Source organism: Phascolarctos cinereus, unplaced genomic scaffold, assembly GCF_003287225.1.
Source record: "Phascolarctos cinereus isolate Bilbo 61053 unplaced genomic scaffold, phaCin_HiC Scaffold_5;HRSCAF=322, whole genome shotgun sequence".
Classification (NCBI taxonomy): Eukaryota; Metazoa; Chordata; class Mammalia; order Diprotodontia; family Phascolarctidae; genus Phascolarctos; species Phascolarctos cinereus.
Window position 1 is genome coordinate 292,094,132 of NW_027555958.1, and position 23,664 is coordinate 292,117,795.

At 37.0% G+C, this 23,664-nt stretch overlaps 1 protein-coding gene across 5 annotated transcripts in view; it reads left to right on the top strand.

The window, feature by feature from the left end:
• CDC27 (cell division cycle 27) overlaps positions 1-23,664 on the top strand; it is a 105,799-nt gene that overhangs the window by 23,519 nt on the left and 58,616 nt on the right. For 4 of the 5 annotated variants that reach the window (XM_020997535.2, XM_020997534.2, XM_020997532.2 and 1 more), the window contains exons 2-3: positions 16,504-16,579; positions 20,575-20,722. In XM_020997535.2, the coding sequence (XP_020853194.1) occupies positions 16,504-16,579; positions 20,575-20,722 (224 nt within the window). Of the gene's footprint in view, positions 1-16,503; positions 16,580-20,574; positions 20,723-20,998; positions 21,046-23,664 lie in introns of those variants that run through there. The other variant, XM_020997541.2, reaches the window with a different exon arrangement.

Sequence of the window (23,664 nt, forward strand, 5' to 3'; positions counted from 1 at the left end):
CATGCATCTCCATTTGCCTCTTGGACATTTCAAAATGGATGTCCTATGTGCATTTTGTACTCACTATATCCAAAACAAAACTAATTATTCCCACCTTTTTTTTTTAAGGCAATTGGGGTTAAGTGACTTGCCCAGGGTCACATAGCTAGTATATTCCCACCTTTTACTTTCCCTCCACCTTTCAGAACTTTCCTGTTAATGTCAAGGGTATCTCCACTCTCACTCATCCTACATATCCAGTTTGTTGCCAAATCTTGTCCTTTCTACCTTCCCAAACATCTCTCCTATATTTTCCCTTCTTTTATAGCCATAACCTTAGTTCAGACCCTCATTACCTCTTGCCTAGATTAGTGCCTTCTTACTGGTCTCCCTGCTGCAAGTTTCTCCTTATTCCATTCCATTCTTCACTCTGCTGCCACAGAGATTTTTTTTGTATGTATGACCATATTACCACCCTGCTCGGTGAGCTTCAGTGATTCCCTATTAACTTCAAAATCAAATATAAAATTTCTTTGATTTCATAACCTATCCTATCACTTTCCTGTCTTTCCAACCTTCTTATACTTTGTTCCCCTCTATGCAATCCTATGATCTAGCTGCGCTGGTATACTTACAGTTACTCAAATAATACACTTTATCAGGGCAGCTAGGTGGCACAGCAGATAGAGCACTGGCCCTGAAGTCAGGAGGACCTGAGTTCAAATCTGGCCTCAGACCAAACACTTGACACTTACTAGCTGTGTGACCCTGGGCAAGTCACTTAACCCCAATTGCCTTAAAAAGAAAAAAAAGTTTCAAAACAATACACTTTATCTCCTATCTCTGTCACTTTTTACCAGCTTATCTCCATCTTTTAATTTACCCAACTTCCCCTAAGACTTAACTCAAACCCCACCTTTTACAAGAGATATACCCTCCAAGCTGCTCATACCTTCTCCTTTCAGATTATCTCCATCTACTCTGTATATATTTTTTGTGTAGTAATTATGTACATAATCTCCCCCATAAAATTTCACCTTCCTTTGTAACCCTGATGTTTAGCACAGTGCCTGACACACAGGAAGCATCTAATAAATGTTTGTTGACTAAGTCAGCTGTGTATAGCATCTTTGCAAAGTCAAAAATTGACTTACCTGCTAGAACATAAAAAGTTGCAAACAAGTGCAAAATGACAGATATTATTAAAGACATGCTTTACTGACACAATGCAATAAAAAATTTAATAAATAAAGGGCTTTTGAGGAAAAGATTCAGTCTTTTTATATTGTATTATATTTTTATTTTGTTAAACATTTCCCAATTACGTTTTTTAACATTCATTTTTAAATTTTTAGTTCCAAATTCTCTCCTTTCCTCTCCCACAATTGAGAAGACAAGTAAATATGATACCTGTTATATACGTGAAGTCATGCAAACCATATTTCCATATTAGACATGTTACCAACAATAACAAAAGAAAGCAAGGAAAATAAAGGGGAAAATTGCTACAATATGCACTCTGAAGTGGATAACATTTTTCATTATGATTCCTTCGGAATTGTCATGGATCATTTCAGAGTAGCTAAGTCTTTCACAGTTGTTTATTGTTAAAATATTGCTGTTACTATGTACAGTGTTCTCCTGATTTCTGCCCACTTCACTTTGCATCAGTTCACATAAGTCTTCTCAGGTTTTTCTGAAACCATCCCCTTCGTCATTCATTATGAACAGTAGCATTCCATCATGATTATATGATCACACCTGGTTCAGCTATTCCCCAATTGATGGGCATCCCCTCAATTTCCATTTCTTTACCACCAGAAAAAGAGCTGCTATCGTTTTGTACATATAGGGCCTTTTCCCTTTTCTTTGATCTCTTTGAGATACAGACCTATAACAATATTGCTCGGTCAGAGTATATCCATATTTTTATAGCCCTTTGACCATAGTTCCAAATTGTTCTCCAGAATGGTTGGACCAGTTCACAAATCGACCAGCAGTGCAACAGTTAGCCAATCTGATGGGTATGAGGTGGTACCTCAGAGTTGTTTTCATTTTCATTTTTCTATTAGTGATTTAGAATATTTTTCTATAACTGTTGATAGCTTTAATTTCTTCTGAAAACTGCAAGTTTATATCCATAAAGGATTCAATCTAAAAGAAAAAGTGGATAAAAAACAAATAGAAACAATAGATAACATCATCAAAGAAAATGACAACAATTAGACAACATACTGAAATTTTGGGGATGCAGCCAAAGCAGTCCTTATGGGAAAATGTATTTCTCTAAACAATTTCATCAGTAAAGGAGAACAGATCGAAGAATTGGGAAAGAAACTAAAAATATAGAGAGACCAAAAATTTAAAAGCATAAGTAAACATGAAAATAGAAATTTAGAAAATCATAGAGGAGATAAAATTGAAGGCACAAAACCGTTGAGGGAAAACTAAAGCCAGAAATTATTTCTTTAAAACTGAATAAAATAGGTAGATGGTTGGTTGATCTAATTTTTTTTTAAAGAAAGGAAAACCAGATTGCCAGTATAAAAAATGAAAAAGAATAACAAGAAATAAAAGGGAGTTATTGAAAACTATTTTGCCCCACCATGTCAATAAAATTGATAACATGATGAACGTTTGCAAAAATATAAAATACCAATTTTAGTAGTATGATATACACAGAATTTTTTTAAAAAAGAAAGTAAACAAGCCATAAATGAACTAACAAAGGAAAAAAAAACAATCCCAGGATCACATAGATTTACAAGAGAATTATAACAAACATTCAAAACATTTAATTCCAATATTACATAAATTGTTTTACAAAAATAAAAAAGAAGGGATTCTATCAATCTCATTTTTTATGATATAAATATTGTCTTGATATCTAACCTTGGAGAGACAAAGCAGAGAAACAAACCTACAGAACATTATTGCTAATTAATATCAATTTAAAGATAATGAATAAAATGTGAGCAAGGCAATCACAGAAATATGTTTAAAATATTATATGCTATGACCATATTGGATTTCTACCCAGAATGAAGGGTTGGTTCATTATAAGGAAAACTTTAAACGTAATAGGTAATATTAATTGCAAAAAATAAAATTCTCATGATTATTTCAATAGATGCAGAAAAGGCTTCTGTCTAATACCTATTGCTAAACAAGGCATTTCTAAAAATAGGAATAAATGGTCCTTTCTTTAATATTGTAAGTAGTAGCTTTCTGAAACTGAGAGCCAGCATTAATTTATAATGGAAAAAAAATGTGAGAGGCCTTTCCAATAAGGAATAAAGCAATGTTTACTATATTTTACTATGTGTATTATTATCACTACTATTTGATACGCTTCTAGAAATGCTAGCTGTAGCAGTAAGATGAAAATGTAATTTTGGGAATAAGCATAGGTAAAAAGGAAACAAGTTACTTTTTGGACATAATATGGTTTACTTTGTTGAAAACCCTAAAGATTCAACTAAAAATTAATTCAGTGACTTCAACAAAATGGTGTGATATAAAATAAATTGTCACAAATCCTCAGCTCTTCTGTATATTATCAACAATAGAATAAAAATGACAACATAGTGTATTTAGTGTCATACCAATCAAGTTGCTAAAAGACTAATTCATCTAGATTGCACACTTACTGGCTAATGAGGGCTAAGGATAAGTGGATTAACATCCTCAAGGACTGGGGCATGGATTCTGGAAGGCCCAGGTATTCATGTCTCAGGTCTGTTCTGAAGGATACCCGAGTGGGGGTGGGGGAGAGCAGATCACTTGGCATAGACAGATAATGAGATGACTTGGATAGATGGATAGATGTCTGGATGAATGCCAAGCTGAAGCATAGTGATAAAGAAGAAAAGAATAACAAGAGTGTTGGTTTGGATTTTTGTATGCACAGAAAAAACACTGACAAGTGGGATAGTTTTATAATTTCTATGCTGAATTTATTGTATATACTTTTAAAAAATAGCTGTACTTAGTGGAGATTTGCCGTTTCATCTACTATCTTCTGTTCTGTTCTTTGTATGTGGAATTCTTGTATTTGTTGTTTGTCAAGTCAGATTAGCAAAAAATAAATATCCTAGTCAAAGTAACTGGCTGCATTTTACAGCTAACTTGTTAGTTTTCTAGCATAGTTTCCTGTTCATGAAGAAGAGTTAAGGTAAATTTAAGGCAGGAGTTCAGATATAAGGAGAAGTTCATCCTAAAGATAGGTATTTAACACATTTCACTCATCAGTCAAAGCGAATGTTCTTCTGTAGGAGCTTTACGTTCGTGACTTTTTTCCTTTATCTGCCCTCCCCTTTCCAATCAGTTGCTGTCTTGTGGATTCTAATTTGAAGCCTGGACTATTGCAGCAGCCTCCTAATTGGACCCCCACCTTCTATTCTTTCCCCACTGTCCTCCACCCTTCACACAACTGCCAAAATAATCTTACTTTCTTCAAAAAGCCTTTCCCCGTGTCCTTTAATACTACTAGTGCCCTCCCCTCTGTTGATTAACTTCAATTTAACCTGTATATCTTGTTTGTACATTTTTGTGTTGTGTCCCCCATTACACTGTGAGATCCTTGAGAATAGGGACTGTCTTTTGCCCTTCTTTGTGTTCCCAGTACATATAGAGGGCCTGGAATAAAGTGGGTATTTAATAAATGCTTACGATCTTAAATTCAACACAATCAAAACTTAACTCATTTCCCCCCCTAAAGCTTCCCTTCTTCTTAATCTCCCTATTACTCTCAAGGGCATCACCACTGTCCCAGTAATTCAGTTTTGCAATCCAGATGTCATCCTCAACTCCTCACCCCAGCCTCATATCTAATCTGCTGCCAACCCTTTTTGATTTCACCTTTGTTAACATCTCTCCTATACATCCCCCTTTGCTCTTCTTTCATTGCCACTACCCTCATCACCTCATACCTATACTACTGCAACAGCTTTCTGGTTGGTCTCGCTCAAGTCTCTCCCTACTCCAGTCCATCCAGCACTCAGCTGTCAAGTTGGCCCTAGATAACAAACCATGAGCTTCAGCTTCACATCCCATTTAGCTATTAGAACTCATCATTTGCCAATTGATACCAGTATACCTCCTCTCCTGCCTCACTCCCTTCAACCTCCACAGAAAAAACTCCCTTCCCTGGTAACTTCTTCCTATGGGTTGAGGACAGGGGCTGTCTTTTTTAATCTTTGTATTCCTTGTGCTTAGCAGTGTCTAGGGAACATAATAAACAATTAATAAGTGTACCTCTTCCCCCATTTATTAACTGACTCACTACCCTCTTTCCCCCTTTGTAACAAATAAGCAGAGTCAAGCAAAACAAAGCCGCATGTCAACCATCTTCAAAAATGAAAATCTTATTTTGTACTTCTGGTCCATCATTTTTCTCTCAAGAGATGGGAAATTATTTCATCTTTGATTCTTGGGAATAATGGCTGGTTGTTGCACTGATTAGAGTTCTTAAATCTTTCAAAGCTGTTTTCTTTTACATTATTGTAGTCACTGTATAAATCACCCTCCTGGATTGATTCAGTTTACTCTTGGTCAGTTTTTACAAGGCTTTCTAGGTTTCTCTGAATCTGTCTTTCATCACTTCTTATAATGCAATAACATTCAAGTATACATCATAATTTGTGTAACCATTCTCCAATTGATGGGCAGCCCTTAATGTCCAGGTCTTTGCTATAATAAAAGGTTCTACTATGAGTATTTTTGTACATATGGGTCCCTTCGCTCTCTCATATCTCTTTGGGGCTTAAGTCTAGTAGTAGCATCACTGGGTAAAAGACAGGCACAGTTCAATGATTACGGGAAAGGGGATAGTTCAAAAATTACTTTCTAGAATGGCTATATCAATCCACAGCTCTTCCAACAATGCAACACTGTGCCTGTCCTTCCATATCCCTCCAATAATAGTCATTTCCATTTTTGGGGTCATCTTTGCCAATTTGTTGGGCATAAGGTAGAATTTTATAGTTGTTTCAATTTGCATTTATTTTATTAACAACATATTCTTGTTGATAACTTACGTTTCTTCTCTTTAGAACTGTCTTTTCATATTCTTTGACCATCTACCTATTGGGGAATGACTCTTGTTCTTATATATTTGAATATGTTCCCTATATATCTTGGATATCAAGCAAAATTGCTGCAAAGATTTGTTTTCCCAGCTGTTTCCCTCTTAAATTTGCTTTTTTTACCAAGCCCTAAGACACGTAGAACTTCCTGAAAGAGCTCTGTAACAACTTCAAGGAGTTTAGCTTATCTATCCACAGAAGAAATATCAAGTGGATGAAGAAAATTCTATTGCCCAGATCTCAACATAAATTTGAGCGGAAATGCTATAAAACTTCGTCCAATATTAAGTATGTTTATCTGGCACAGATAGTACAAGTGAATAAAGAGCTGGGCCTAGAGCTGAAAGGAGGAAGACAATAGGCTGGATTGCTTTTGGGAAACTACCAACCTCTTTTAACTGATTCCAAGCTCCTGATGAAAGCAAAGGCCCATTCTTTCAATACTAATATTTTACTAGTGTTGCTATATGGCACCAACATCTGGAACACTATTGCCTCTGAAAAAGATTAATAAAGATAAATATCAAACAAAGAATGGTAGATGTAAGCAGCAATGAAGAGCACCAAAGAAGAACTGAAATAAAGTATAGGAAGGAATTGCATGACATGAAGGTAATCATATGGCATAGGTAACATGTGGATAGCCAGAGTGCTCCACTGGTACCCTAAAGATGTCAGGAAAAACTGAAGATGACTTCCAGCAGTTGGTTCAATCTCCTGTGGTAAACTTTTAGAAGAACGTTCACGAGAGTAACACAGGATGGATGGCACCGACTGGTGGCAATCTGAATTACTGGAGGAATGGGAATTGACAAGCTCACAGATCCAAAATAATTTTCTTAAGCATAGGTCTGACCAAGAAAAGAAAGTATATTTTTAAGAGTCTTTACAAGAAGAATGTCCTGTGTTAGACCACATTTTCCATTTTTTAAATTTGAGACTGTAGTCACTGCATTTAGAGTTTACCATACTGCTTTTCTCTCTCCATTCCACAAACACTTGAATTGCCTGTAGTGTACAAGGCATTATACTAGCTGCTAGGGATATAAGGGCAAATCAAATAAGTCAACAAGGATTTATTAAGTGTTTCCTATTCAGCGGGCACAGTACTAAGTTCCAGAGATACAAAGAAAAGCAAAAAGTAGTTCCTGGCCTTGAGGAACTCAGTCTGATGGAGGAGACAACAGACAGACAATTATGTAGAAACAACATATGTACAGGACAAATTGCAGGTAGTCTCAGAGTGAAGGCACTAGTTAAGGATTTGAGGGGGGGCGAGGTATGAGAAAGGCTTCTCACAGAAGGGGGAGTTTTAGCTATGTGAGGAAGAGCAAAGCCAATTTTCTTGGATCATAGAAGAGAGTAAAGACTGGAAAGATAGGAAGGAGGTTAGAAGGTCTTTAAAAGGCAAACAAAGGATTTTATATTTGATTCAGGAGTTAATACCCATTATCATTTATTGCATAGTGGAGTGACATGGTCAGACCTGCCATTTAGGAAGATTATTTTGACAGCTGAGTGTTGGATGGACTGGAGTAGGGAGAGACTTGAGCGAGACCAACCAGAAAGCTGTTGCAGTAGTATAGGTATGAGGTGATGGGGGTAGTGGCAATGAAAGAAGAGCAAAGGGGGATGTATAGGAGAGATGTTAACAAAGGTGAAATCAAAAAGGGTTGGCAGCAGATTAGATATGAGGTGGGGTGAGGAGTTGAGGATGACATCTGGATTGCAAAACTGAATTACTGGGACAGTGGTGATGCCCTTGAGAGTAATAGGGAGATTAAGAAGAAGGGAAGCTTTAGGGGGGGAAATGAGTTAAGTTTTGATTGTGTTGAATTTAAGATCGTAAGCATTTATTAAATACCCACTTTATTCCAGGCCCTGTTCTCAAGGATCTCACAGTGTAATGGGGGACACAACACAAAAATGTACAAACAAGATATACAGGTTAAATTGAAGTTAATCAACAGAGGGAGAGCACTAGTAGTGTTAAAGGACACGGGGAAAGGCTTTTTGAAGAAAGTAGCATTTGAACTAGGACTTGAAAGCCAGGCAAGTCAGGAGGCAGAAATAGGGGAAGAATTCCAGGCATAGAGGACAGGCCAAGGAAAATGCATACAGTAGGGAGATAGAGTATAGAGTACTTTGTTTGAGGAATAGCAAAGAGACCAGAGAATGAGTTCAGTTTTGGATATCTATGGGACATCCAGTTCGAGTTGTCCAATAGGTAGTTGAAGATGCAATTCTAGACACTAAAAGAGATGTTAGGACTGGATAAGTAAATCTGGTAATCATCAGCAGAGAGACTGAAGATAAATGAAAGATGGGGATAATAGAGGGGGCAGTCTGCTGGAAAAGATAAATGAAATGGGTTAGCCTGGTCAAGGAGAAGGGCCACCTCTTCATTGTGAGACTGGGCTTTAAAAGTAGGTAAAAGTAGAGGTAGAGTGGTAGAAGGTATCTAAGTGATGTGAAATGAGTAGGGAATAAGAGGGAACTCTTAATTGTGAAAAATGAGGCAAGGATCTCAGCTGAAAGCGGAGGGAGAGCCATGGGAGGGTCTAAAGAGGATGAAAAGGTTTGGGAAAGTCTCTGTGATAAGTGGGATGGTGAATCACTTAGTGTAGAAGGTCTTGTGGTAGCGTGGGTCCAATGAAGATTATGTGACATGAATTTGTATTGGACCTAGTCAACACTGTCTTGATTTTCTCCAGAAGTCCACAAATAGTGAATAAAGGCAATCTTGCCCAGCAAGGCTCTTACTTTCTAATAGCCTAATGTAGATAAGGAGTATGTAGCAATTCTGCTGTTCTCTGTCTACATCCTAGTCTTATGCTCACCTCTGGCTAGTCTGTTAGTTAACAAAAGAGTCAATCCTTATACCACCTGTAGTGAAAGAATTCCTGTCTTGAGTTCTCTTCTACTAATTCTTAGTTTACCGTTGTTCACAGAGCCTGATATACCTGAATATCGAGCTGTGATACATCCAGTCAAAGAATTCAGTTTCCCTAAATTCTGATAATTTGGGAGACTGAGGGGGTGTGTGTGTGTGTGTGTGTAGTTTGCCTAAAGTTTTTACCAGGTTATCAAATAAGTGATTGCTAATAGTAAAAGGAAATATCTTCCAGTTGTCTGTAAACTTGGTTTCATAAAGAACTGTGCCAAAAAGCCAAGTGTTGCCCAGTTTCCCTCCTGGCTTTTTCATTTTTGTTATTAAATCTCTATCTTTGAGACTTACGCTGTGGCACCAAAGAAAGGAATGGATGTTTTATAACATCCACATTGATGTTCCCTTTCATTATCATTAATAACTGACGGTATCTTTACTTGAAAACTTTTTATCACAAGCCTACCTAATTAAATAGGGCTTGTAAGTTGTTAGTTGAAACTCAGGATGCATTTTCTCATGAAAACAATGTCTAGTAAACTAGTTAGGTTCCTAGACCAGCTCATAAAAGCCTAGTCTAACCCTAATATACCTGAAAGGTAGGCAGCTTAATGTAGTGGAAAAAGGACTAGAATAGAAGATAGGAGTACGAGTTTCACTCTTGCCAGTAAGTAGTGTGTGGGACAGCGACCCCAACCCAAATTAAACTCAGAGACTTCTCAAAGTGGAAAGCAAAGGTTACCCTTTATTACAATCTCGAGAGATGGCTGTCTGCTCCTCCGATACACATGGAGAGAGAGAGAGAGACCGCCTAACAGGGGCCGCCTTATAAAAGCAAATCTCCACCCACCACTCTCCCTTACCCCCTTAACTGGGGGTGGGCTTACATTCTAACTGGCAGGTGGGGCTTACATTCCGGGCACGAAATTCAAAGCCAAGGACAAAACGGCTCAGGTTGGGGGTGGGGCTTTCTGTTAAGTGCTTAAAAACAGGGTCTGAGTGGGGGAGGATTTTGAAAGTAGTAATCAAGAATTATTTGACCCTTTGAGGAACCTTCACTTCTGAGAGTTCATTTCTCACACTACCTTCTGAACTCATTAGCTTAATTACACTGAGAAGTCTTCACTGGGACATCCCATTCAGTGGTTGGAAGACCTTGGGTGAGGCATTTAGTTGTGACCCATGGTTTGGGATTAGTAAATTGAGGGGGTTGGACTAAATGATCAAAAGCCATTTCCAGCTTTAATGTTTTATGAATAATACCATTTCAGCTTCCCTTAACCATCATTTATAACTAGCAAAATTTGTTCTGAATAACTTAAAAGTCTTAAACATATTTCCTGGTTCCCCGACACTACAATTCTTACTCTTAGATCTCAAAGATAAGAGATAGGGACTGGGAGACCTGCTTGGCCAGAGGGTTTGGCTAGTTGCTTCTTAGGGTCTAATAGTTTTTAAATCTTCCAGTTGCATAACAGTAGGTTTCTTCCTCTCTACTAGGGGATTAGTTTCTGAATATTCCTACTTAAGGAACAAAAGGCAGTTGTTGGGGATGGGTGGGGCAAGGAAGGCGAGTAAGAGCAGGGAGTTTGGATTCATATTCTCCCATTGCCTATACAGGTCATTTATATGCAAAATTTGTCCTGAAACCTATAAGCACACCCTGAGAGACCAATAGAGAGCCATTTTAAGCAAGCAGCATTCTTCACCCTAACCCTTTTCCTCTAACCCTGCAGGTACTTAGAGACCTAATTTTGTCTTTTACTACCTCTTCCTCTGGTCACCTATTCCCAGAAATAAGTAAGTCTAAAAATTTTTCATGGGCATTAGGTTTAAGCTTTGGGCTGTAAGGGTGCAAAAATGCCTAATGATAATACTTGAGTACTGCTTTGAAAATTTGTCTTCTAAGCAAAGTGCAGGGCTACGTTTCTGTTTATGTGGTAGAATAAGACAGAGTTGTGTAAAGAAATGAATCTCTCCCCAGAACTCTCTCCTTACTAAAAAAAGATAAACTTTTTATGGGTAAAGGGAAGTTTCAGAAGTGTTAGTTTAATGATTGACTAAAGTTTGGGTGTATGCAAACTGGTAACCATGTGCTGAGGAGGGTGGGAAGTAGAATGCAATGGAAGTTATTTAGAGAACCTGTGAGTTAGAATGATGCAGTGTGCATTTATTAAACCCCTACTGTATGTTAGGGAAGTTGTTGCAGAAGGTACAAAGATAAATTGGACAGGATCCCTGCCTTAAAGGAGTATAACATTTATCAGGGAAAATAGATGGATTCTGTTCAGTTTGGCAGACAATGAGTGCCCACTATATAAAAGTCACTGTTGAGTGTTGGGGATACAGTGGTACTACATAAATTTTATTAGGTACCAACAGTGTTTAAGGCCTATTGTACTGAGAAAATAAAGATGAAAAACAACACGCTATCTGTCCTCAAGAAATTTACAATCTAGTGCTGGAATGCAATATGTACACAAGTGAGTATGTAATAAGGGCAAAGCAAGGAGTGCATTGAAAGTGGAGGTGAGCAACAGGGACACTTAATGGAAGAGGACACGCCCAAGCTGGTTCTTGAAGAAAGGGAAGAAGTTCAACTGGTAGACATGGAAAAAGTTGCGTGGTTTAGGTACTAGAGACAATGTTACAGATTCCAGACCAACAAATGATCAAATTTGGTTGGAAGGTGGAATATATAAAGGGGAGTATTATAGGAAAAAGAGGTTAGAAAGGTTTGTTAAAATCAGGTTGTGGAAAACTTAAATGTCAGGCTGAGGAATTAGGTTTTATTCTATAAGTGTTTGGGAGCTACTGAAAGGGTTTTGAGCAGAGCTGTGACATCAAACCTATATATTAAAAAGATTGTTTTGGCAGTTATGTAAGAAATTATTTGGACTGGAGATAGTAATACCGGTTGTGAGGCTGTTGTGATAGTACAAAGGAGGTATGATCAGGGACTGAATTAGGGTGCTGATAATGAATCTGGAGAAGAGGAATGAGTGCAAGAGATTTGGAAAGGTAGAATCAAGGGGTTGTGGTAACTCATGGTAATCAATTGGATATGGGGGTGTAAAGGAAAGGAAGGAGCCATAGATGACTGAGAATTCAAGCTTGGATGACAGTAGGAAATTTGAAAGGAATAGCAGCAGGTTTATGAGGTGAAATGTTTTTCCATGTCAATTTTTAGGTGCTAGCAAAACATACAAATAAAGATGCTCCAGTCCTAATTGCTTATTAGATGTCCCACCTAGATGTTCTATAGGCATTTCAAATACATGTCCAAAATATAACTCTTCTCTGCTCTCAATCCTCCCCTCTTCTAAACTTTCCTGTTTCTATGAAGGATACCACCATCCTTCTGGACACTCAAGTTTGCAATATCAGTGTCATCCTTAATACTTTATTCACCCTCACTTAATGAATCTTATAATTTCTGTCTCTATAGTATCTCTTTTCTCCATCCCCTTTTGTCTGCTGTATTACGTAGCCACCACTTTAATTCAGGTTTTCTCATCTCTTTTCTGGATTGTTGCAATAGTCTCTTGGTCACCCTAGCTCAGGTCTCTCCCTGCTCCAGTCCATCATCTACACAACTGCCTGTGTCATTTTCTTAAAGCTTAGATCTGACCTCATCGCTCAGTAAACTCCAGTGGCTCCTCTTTACCTCTAGGATCAGGTATAAACTCTTTTATTTGTTATTCAAAGCTCTTCATAGCCAGGCCTCATCCAGCCTTTCCAGGTGCCACACACTATAATACAGACATACTGGCCTTTTTGCTATTCCTGACACTACCACTCTATCTTCCATCTCTCTGCTTTTACACTGGTCATTCACCATGCCTGAAAAGTTATCTTACCTTACCTTCCCTCTTTTGGAATTCCTGATTTCTTTCAAAACTTCAGCTAAAGTTCCATCTTCTGCATGAGACCTTTCCTGGTACCTCCCAGCTGTTAGTCCTTTCTCTTCCAAGGTTACCTTGTATATATTTTATATAAAATTGCACACACACACACACACACACACACACACACACACACACACACGATGTCTCTTAAGTTGTGGAAATGTGAATCCATTGAAGTCAGGAACTGTTTGATTTTTGTTTTGTCTTTGTATCCCCACTGCTTAGCTCAGTTCCTGGCATGTAGGTGGATAATACATGTTTTTTGATTGACTAGAGTTTTCTAGGAAGCAATTAGTAAAGTAGGCAGTGATTTAGGAGAAGCAGAGAAGGAAATAAGCATTTATATAGTGCCTTCTGTGTTCTAGGGACTGTGCTAAGTGATTTTTATAAATATCTCATTTGATTCTCACAACAACCTTATGAGGCCATACGAGGCTATAATAATATGCTATTATTATCCTCATTTTTACAGTTTCCTTGAGGAAACTGAGGCAGACAGACCTTAAGTGGGTCACACAGCTAGTAAATGTCTGAGGCTGTATTTGAACTCAGGCTTTCCTGACTCCAAGCTGAGTGCTCTATCCATTGTACCTCTAATTCTCTCTGTATTTGAAAAAGCACTGGACTTGGAGCCAGGTGACTTAGGTTCTAATCCCTACTCTACTATTTATAATGTGTGACCTTGAACAAACCTTTTCAGCCTTCAGGACTTCTATAAAAAGTGAAGGGTTAGATTAGAAAATTTGTAAAAGTTCTTTTCATCTCTAAAAACAGAAGTGGTCAACTTGGCATTCTCTTTCCTCTACTTGGGCTTTTTATTCATTTAAAGTTTCTTGAGCTCAGGAGAGATTGGGGAATCGTTTGAAAGAAAAGTAATAAGAATTCAGATCAATTGAATAAATGACCAACTATAATTCCATGATACATGCTCTCTACTTCTTGATTGAGGGGACGGATTCAAGATACAGAATAAGACACATCTTTGGACATAGTGTGCAAATTTGTTTTGCTATATTAGCATTTCTGTTGCAATAATTTTGTTGTTGTTTTCAGTGGGTGAACTGGGAGGGACAGAAACTAACTGGTTTTTAATTGAAAAAAAAAATCACATCCAAATGTAATAGAGACAGTAACTGAAGCCTTGAAATTGGTTGAGCTCACCAAGGAAGAAAAGTCTAAAGATGGCTAAGTACAAATCCTTGAGAGATACCCACTTTTGTACATGATGAGGAAGAAGAACCAATAAGGGAAGTGAAAAGAAGCAGTTTAGAATAGAACCCAGAAGAGAGCAGCATTTTGGAATGCAAGAGACAAAAAGAATATCAAGAAGGGAAAGGGAGGAATCAGTAGTGTCATGCCACAGGAAAAGGTCAGGAATATGAAGGCTGAGAAAAGACCATTAGATGTAGTAATTTAAAAGTCCTAATTACAACTCTAAAGCACTATTCTAGAATTTGTGCTTACATCAGCATTGGTACATCTTTCACTGAAGTAACTCATAATTGTCAACTTAGTAGATAGTCTTCAAGATTTGTATATCTGAAAAGCTAATTACCCTATTGTCAATGAGGTAGTAAGCCTCTCTGAACTTAGCTAGACTAGTCTTCTGATAACAGATAATATGGTCTATCATTGGACCTATTAAAGCTTTTCTAGCATAGGATTCAGTCAGTCAATAAATATTAAGTTCCTGCTATGTGCCTGCAACTGTGCTAAGTGCTGGGGAAACAAAAAAGAGGCAAAGCACTGTTCTGCCCTCAAGTAGCTCATAATGTTATGGAGGAGACAACATATAAACAAATATATACAAATCAAGATATATATATACAGTGTAAATAGGAAATAATTAACAAAAGGAAGACACTAGAACTAAAAGGAGTTAGGATCAGCTTCCTATAGAAAGTAGGATTTTAGTTGGGGCTAAAGGAAACCAGGGAGGTCAGTAGTAGGAGCAGAGAAAGGAGAGCATTCCCCCCATGGGGAACAGTCAAAGAAAATGCCTGGAACTGAGAGATGCAGTGTCTTGATCATGGAACAGCCAGGAGACCAGTGTCACTATATTGAAGAATACATGCTGGGGAGTAAGGTAGAAGAAGACTGGAAAGGTAGGAAAGGGGCTAGGTATGAAGGACTTTGAATGCCAAAAAGCATTTTGTATTTGCTCCTGGAGGCAGTAGGGAGCCACTAGAGTTTATTGAGTAGAGGAATCACATAGTCAGACCTCTATTTAGGAAAATCACTTTCGTAGCTGAGTGGAGAGTGGATTGGAGTGGAGAGAGACTTGAGGCAGGCAGATCCATTGGCAGGCCATTGTAATAGTTAAGCTGTTAGGTGATGAGGGCTTGTACTAGATTGATGGCAGTATAAGAACCAAGGGGGCGTTTTGGAGAGATATTGCAAAGGTGAAATCAACAGGCCTTGGCAACAACTTGGATATGGGGTGTGAGAGATAATGATGAATCCAGGATTATTCCTGTGTTTTTAGCCTGAGAGACTGGGAGGATGATATTTCCCTCTACAATAATAGGGAAGGTAGGAGGGCAGGAGGGTTTAGAGGGAAAGATAATGAGTTCTGGTTTCGACATATTAAATTTAAAATGTCACTTTACATCCTATTGAAAGTGTCTGAAAGGCAGTTGGAGAAATTAGATTGGAGGTCAGCAGAGAGAATGGGGAAGGAAAGGTAATAAAATCCATGGGAACTGATGATATTGCCAAGTGAAGTAATGTAAAATAAACTGATCAACCTGCCAGATGACAGAGGGAAATGTAAAAATCTGGTCCCTGTGTTAAGATCAAGACAGGCTGAATTGAGTGAATAATATATGTACGTATAAATTATCTGCTCAGTATATAATTTTTACTCAGATTTCTTCACAAATTAGCTTAAATATTTTAAATAGTCTGATTTAATGAGTTTATGAATGGCCACTAAGAAGGGAAAGGGCCAGAGAGAACTAAAGACATAGGTGTAACTCTCAATGTTCCTTTAATTCTTTGGATGGTGGTAGCATTGAGCTGGCAATAGTGAATGTGGTAGAGCCTTCTGTTTAGTATTATGACTCTGTTGAGTTTCATCACAGGTGTTTGGTTTGTTGTTGTAGGTACTGGCTAGGTTTAGAGAAAGTCGGGAGGTAGAATAACAATGAAATTGGAACCTTCTCACTAGTCTTATTTGTTTAGTGGGCTTCCTCCTTCCCTACTTTCTTCCAGATCTGAATTGGTTTGAAAAAGTGTGGAGTTGAGCATTTTTGTGCTTGATAAGGTTAGACTTGATAAACAACTGAGTCAAACAAATGACTTTGGGAACCAGAATTGTGGAGTTGCATTGTTTGTAGTTTTTAATCTTTAATGAGCAAGTTTTGTTGCTAAAATGCAAATGCTTACTGATAGCAGTGGTGCTAAGCTTATCCCCACCTTAATCAACACTTTAAAATGACCCAAGTTCTCAAAACAACTTTAGCCAAGGCATCAATTTTGCCAGGCAGCCAAATATTACCATTGCTTGAATTGTGGGTGCTAATTTGACATTTTCAGTTCAACCTTTAACTACTCTGTTAGGTGTGGGTACTTAAGCTCTTTGAAATATGCAGGAACCATTCAAGATCTCAGAGGTCTTCTTTTTTTCTCTCTCTCTCTGCAGGCTGCTATATGGCAAGCACTAAACCACTATGCTTTCCGAGATGCAGTTTTCCTTGCAGAAAGACTGTATGCCGAAGGTATGTGACCCATTCGTTTTAAATTTGCTCTTTAATATTATTTGCTGTTTCAGACTCTCTTCTGGTTTTTACAAGTGGGAATCAGAAGAAATGTTTGTGGCAGAAATTTTACAGATTAATTTATAGATGAGGGTTGTGTTATTTTTTGTTTGTTTTATAGATAGTTTTAGTTTTAGAGGATGAACTATAAGTGTATATTAGATGACCACTTACCACTGTCAGATTTTGTGATGGCAAGAATTGTCTGCTTTTGAGAGAAAAGCTAAGGGAATTAAGATTCCTCCTTAGTTTAATTGGCTACTCTGGCACATACCAGAGGAGATTTATATCCAACCAAGATCTTGAGTCTTAGGGACCTTACTAGAGGGCTTATACTTCCCATGATTAAGGCATTGGGAATGCACTGCTTGAATAAGGTATCTTCTATTAGAAATGAAGCCATTGCTGAGTGGGAGCCCAGTCACTGGGGACAAAATCACCAGATATCTACTGATTCAGAGGACAGACCAGAATGCCCTGCCAACTATATTCCCAGCTTCCCAATGTATAGAATGATGACCTGTGGACACTGACACTATCATTTTCAAATTGACCTGATTATTTTCTTTATCCTGTGGCTAACAAACTTGTACCTCTTGCTACCCTTAGCCTTGTGATTCATAGTCACTATTTACTGAGGCAAAAATCATTTTCCCCTGTCAGGTCTCATCCATATCCACCACAGCACTATGCCTCTATAGCCATATCTTCCTCTGTCTTCTCATTTCATTGTACCTACATTTTATTATTAACTCTCCTTTACCCTAGATTCCAGGAGGTAGGTTGGTGTCTCAGTGGATAAAGTGCCAGGCCTGGAGTCAGGAAGACCTGAGTTCAAATCTGACCTTAGACACTTACTAGCTATATGACCCTGGGCAGGTCATTTAACTTCTGTTTGCCTTAATCCACTGGAGAAGGCAACAGAGAACCATTATAGTATCCTTGCTAAGAAAACTCCTTGGAAAGTATGGTCTACAGGGTCACAAAGAGTCAGACACAGTTGAACAACTGAACAAAAACAACCCTACATCTCAACCCTATGTCACGCCCAGTACCTGCCTTCTCTCTTCCTATTGGTGCTGAACAGTTAAGGAATTCATGCATCTGTGCCAATTATGTCCACCCCAGATTCATGTTAATCCAGTTTAGCTGAGGTGTTACTGCTGCTACATGGCAATCCTTTTTTTTCTTCCTCAGTTGAGTCTCTGTTGTCCTGGCCTCAGTGGTGCTTTCAGATTTCCTCCTTTTCTCAAGCCTCCTATGTGGTTTTTTTGCCTTTCTCTTTAGGAACAAATGACATTAATTCCTGTTTCTTGAACTCCCTCCTACCCCCTTATTCTATGCTCGAAAGTTCTTGTATCTTTATACTCCTTTTGTCCTTTGCTCCAGTCTCTGAGGAAGAGGTGACCTTTCTGTTTGTGCCTACTGACTGTACCGTAAGCATACCACTTCATCTCCTCTCCTTTGCACCGGCTAACCTCTGTGCCTGTAATGCATTCCTTCCTCACCTCTACACTTTAGAATGCATTGTTTCCTTAAAGACCGGGGTGCCCGATCTTCTTCATAAAATTTTTTCCGGCTCCCCCTAGTTGCTACTATCCCCCCTTTCCTGAACTACCTTGCCTTCGTTTTATATGTATTCTGTGTATATTCATTTATTGTCTAATTAGAATATAAGCTTTTTGAAAGTAGTAACTGTTGCTTTTGTCTTTGTATCTCCAGTGTCCCTCTCATGGTAAGAGCTTAAAGAGTGCTTCTCAGTTCCCTTCCTACATGACTGCTCCTTTTGGTCTTTTTGGCTAATTCATTCTTTTTCCTCCCCCTCTTTCTCTCCTGCCCCATCCCCAAGAAGGAGTTTCACTTAAGGTTCTTTTCCTGGACTTTCTTTTCATTCCATGCACCCTTTTTCTTCCTTTGCAGCTTTATTTCACATTATGACATTCATACACTGTTGTAGTATATGTATGTGATGGTCTAAACCTACTTTCTGTTCCAGTGCTTTCCAGTTTTTTCAACCAGTCTTGTTAAATAGGAAGCCCTCCCTCTAGCAATTTTGTGGGCTACCATTTTTGATTGCTTCTGGATCATGCTTGTCTAGTCAGTTCTACTAAGCTACTTTTCTTTTTTAATGTAATAAATAATTTTAATGAATATGCTTCATAATAGCATTTCTAGAACCCTATTTCTTTTTGAGAAAAACTTCTGAGAAAACTGGAAAACAATTTGGCAGAGCCTAGAGTTGATGAAACAGCTGGTAGTTCAGTGGATAGAACACTGGGCCTGGAGTTGGAGTCAGGAAGACTAGAATTCAAATCCACACTTCCTAGCAGTGCAACCCTGGGCAAGTCACTTAACCTCTGATTGCCTGACAAAAAGATCTACTACATTTACTGAAGAAGGAGATGGCAGACCACTTCATTATCTTTGCCAAGAAAACCCCATGGACAGTTGGTCCACAAGGTCACAAAGAGTCAGGCACTACTGATTGACTGAACCATAGCAAAGAGTTAAAAATCATTTATACCATATACCAAAATAAATTCTAAATGGATATATAACCTAAAAGTAAAAGGTCACATCATTTAAAAAGTAAGAGGAGAATGTAAAAATTATGTTTCGCAACTATGGCTAGCGGGAAAGATCTTAACAAAACAAGCTATAGAGATGATCATAAATGATAAAATATACAATTTCAGTTAAATGAAATCATGCCCCATCTTTTTATTTCTCTTGAGATTCTAGGCCTTTTGTTTCTCCAAATGAATTTTGTCCTAAAAAGTATTGGTAACTTGGTGTGGCGTTAATTCTATAAATTAATTTAAGTGCTTTTAATTTTCTTGTTGTATTGATGTGGGTGAACATGAACAATGAATATTCTTCCAGTTTTTCAAGTCTTCCATTTTTAAAAATATTATTTTTAATTAATTTTATTGATACCTTTTTACATCACAGCTGGTTCAAGATATGCTCCTCGCCACCCAGAGCTTTTCCTTATGACAAAAAAGTTAACCAAAACCACAATACTTGGCCCGTAGTAGGTACTTAATAACTGCTTGTTGACTGACTGGTGTCTGAAAGGATATGCCATATTACATGCTCATAGTCTCTCATCTCTACAACAAAAGAAGTGAGGTATATTTATTCTTGTTTTCATGTGGTCATTGATAATTACTTCTTTTTAGAATTGTTCATGTCCTTTTACCATTTACCTATTGGGGAAATGACTTTTTAAAAAAAAATAATAATTTCTTTCTCTTGTTTGGTTAAGAATTTTCCCACTTCCCATAGTTGTGAAAGGCATTTCTTATTTTTCTCCAATTTGTGCGTAATGTTACCTATTCTAGCTAGATAGCATATTTACCTGGAACTTACTAAGATGTATAATACAAGATGCTAGTCTAAACTTTTGTTGTAGTCAGATTGCTTTCCAGTTTTTCCATTAGTTATTGTTGAATAGATACTACTTTCCCAAAATGTATTGGGCTTAACTAGCCTTGGACTACTGTGTTCAGTTGTTTCTGATTGTTACTTATTTGTCTTTTCCACTGATCCATTTTTCTATTTTTAATTATTACCAAGTAGCTTTAATAATTTCTGCTTCATAATATAGTTTGAAATCTGGAAGGGCCATTTCCCCTTCATTCCTACTTTTTTCATTCTTTCTTTTGAGATTTTAGCTCTTGTGCCATTAAAGATTTTTGAGAAGTATGATACAGTTGGATCTGTGTTTTTGTTCTAGTCTTCTGAAAAGTAATTACTGTGTTGTTCAACTATAGGTTGTTTTATCCTCATTGAAATTTCTGAACTGTTTTTACATTAAATAATTGCTTAATTTTCCTTTGTTTTTAGTTACTAGTGAGTGCTCTCTTAGTTACTGTCAAATGGAATCTTGTTTCCTGCAGTTGCTTGTTATTGGGGACAAAATGGTAACCATTTGTTGAATTTTTTCCCTTCAGTACACTCAGAAGAAGCATTGTTTTTACTGGCAACCTGTTATTATCGCTCAGGAAAGGCATATAAAGCATATAGACTCTTGAAGGGACACAGTTGTACTACACCACAATGTAAATATCTACTTGCAAAATGTTGCGTCGACCTCAGCAAGTAAGTTAGTTAGCTAATTTTGTTTTATTAATGCTGTATATTTAGACAAAACACTGTTACTTGTCAGGTTCTTTGTTCTAAATTCAATATAACTGTGCAAATTATTTTGTATTAAAACTTTGTTGTATTTGAATGATTATTGAGGTAATTGGAGTGTTTTTATTGTAATACAAAGGTAATATCACAACAATAATTATTGGAATCTAACCTATAATTAACAAATTCTCACTGACTCTCAAGATTGGATGCCATAAGTGACATTACCTTTGCTTTCAGATATGGACTTCATTAACCTGGAAATAACATCTTCCTGCACATCCAGGGTGGGTGCCTCTTTGGGACTAATAAATATTATGTATTCCCAGCCATTCCCTGTGACTAGGCGAGGGTAGGTAGGAGACATTTCCCTACAAATTCCCTCTTTTTTGAATTCCTATCAAGGAAAGGAAGTGGCATGGTAATTCTGAATACTCGTGTATATTTTTAACTAATTTATCCAACTCTAGTACTTGTGACTTGTGACCATCTCCATTCTATGTGTGGAGATAGCCAAAAGTGTAAGTTCTATTAAATTATTTTGAAGATTCAATAAGGGTTTATTAATAGACCTCCTAAGAAATACATGCTGATAAGAGCCCAAGCATTTATTTGTATGTAGACTAAACTAATGACTTAAAAAAAGAAAGCTGAAAGGATCTAGAAAATTCCTGAAGTTTTTTAAAGAATTCATTTGCTATCTTTTGTTTTTACATTATCTTCATTTCCAGTTATTCTTCTCACTCCCTTCTATCCAACCTAATTTGTAATGAAAATTAAAAAAGAACAGAAAAAATGTTTAGCAGAACTAGCCAACACATTAGCTGAATCTAACAGCCTATGGAATGTTCCACATCTATAGTTCCCCACCTCTGCAAAGCAGGCACATTTTCTCATCTCTTCTCCAGTGTCAAGCTTGGTCATTATTATACGTCATGCATTTTCTCTTTTTTGTAATTTCCATTTACATTGTTGTAATAATTTTGTGGTTTTTTTCCTGTTCTTACTTCACTGTATATCAATCATATCAGTCTTCTCATGCTTCACTGAATTCTTCATATTGTCATTTCCTGCAGTACAGCAATATTCCACTCAAAAGCTCCTCAATGAGTTATTTAACACTCAAAAAAAACATCAAGAAATTAAATTCTAAAAGCCTATCTATGCACATATTTTGCTCATTGACTCTATAGGCAAAAGTCCCAGATTGGACATTCTTAATTTATATTCAAATCAATTCAAATACACAAGAAATTAATCTTATATAAAATAACAATAGATTGCCATCCTTTAAGTTTGGATAGTAATAGTTTTAAATGTTTATATATTTATAGTTATGGGTTAAGTGGATTAGTCAAGAATAGATGTTAGTAATTAGAAATATTTTTCATGATGGAAATTTATTTTTAAAAGTAAATTTAAAATATAAACCTTTATGAACCCTAATTTCCTATTGTAAACAAACCTATATTGGAATCAGAATCCTATTTTCTCATTCACCACTACTTTAAGGGATTGCTAGATAGTACTTAATAGGGAAGTCAGAGCTAGAAATCAAACCTTGATTTTAGTCTTGGTTCTGGAACTAACTCACTATATGACTTTGGATAAGTCACTTCATTTATCTGGACTCAGTTTCTTCATTTATAAATAAAAAGGTTGGATTTGACAATCTCTGTACTTTGCTAAGTTTATGATTTCCATCATTTTAGATATAGGAATGAATCATATTTTTAAAGAATATTTTTAATAAGTAAATGGCTGATTACTACTTGCTTAATGTTAAGAAATTACATTTAGTTTTTTTTAGTTCCTATTTCATGAAATCACAGAACCGCTAAGTACGTCATCATTCTTTAATATAGTGCCACTTAATTATTTTCCCAAGTAAAATTTATATTGGTCAGTTTGTATGTGCTACCTAGAAAAAATTCACAGATACACAGAATTCAAAGTATTAGCCTTAGAATCAGTTGACTTAAGTTCAAATCCTGGCTCTGTCCCTTTCTAGATGTGCAGCAAACTGGGACAAGTCTCCACCTCCTCCAGGAGTCTAACATTCGATTATTAATTTGACTTGTTCCTTATACAAGGGCAAAACTGAAATTTAATAAAGAATATGCTCCTGTAGCCCTAAAATTGAATAATACCTGCCTATATAAAGTTCCCATCTACACTAAAATATTCATCTCAACACTTTTTGTGGTAACAAAGAAATACCAATCATTTGGGGAATGGCTAGACAAAATGTGGTATAATGGAATGCTTCAGTGCTCTAAGAAATTATAAATACATGGGAAGACTTACATGAAATAATGCAGAGTGAAGTAAGCAGAGCTAAGAAAATAATGTACTACAATAATGTCAATGAACAACCACTACAAAATAAAAGTGAATGTCATTAAACTACAAAGAACAAGCCTGGTCCAAAGAAAAGATGTGAGAAGATATCCTCACCCCACACCTTTGCAAAGATTAGAGGTTCACAAGTGTGAAATACTGCACATACTTTCAAATTTTTTCAGTGTATTGATTGGTTTTGCTAACTTCACCTTTTTCTTTTCTTTAAAAAAATATTCTTTATTATTTGAGTTGGCTCTCTAGGAGTAAGAGAAAGAGTCATACTGCAAGAAACTTTGGTGATATAAAAACAAAAGGTATCCAAAAAAAATTATTTAAAAAAAACAAAAACCGTGGGGCAGCTAGGTGGCCCAGTGGATAGGGATCTGGCCTTGGAGTCAGGAGGAACTGAGTTCCAATGCGGCCTCAGACACATAACACTTACTGTGTGACCCTGGGCAAGTCACTTGACCCCATTGCTTAACCAAAAAAAAAAAAATACATGCCTGCCTTTTCTTCCCTAAATGCCCAGAAGAGATGTATACCTCAGGTTATCCTAACCTGTT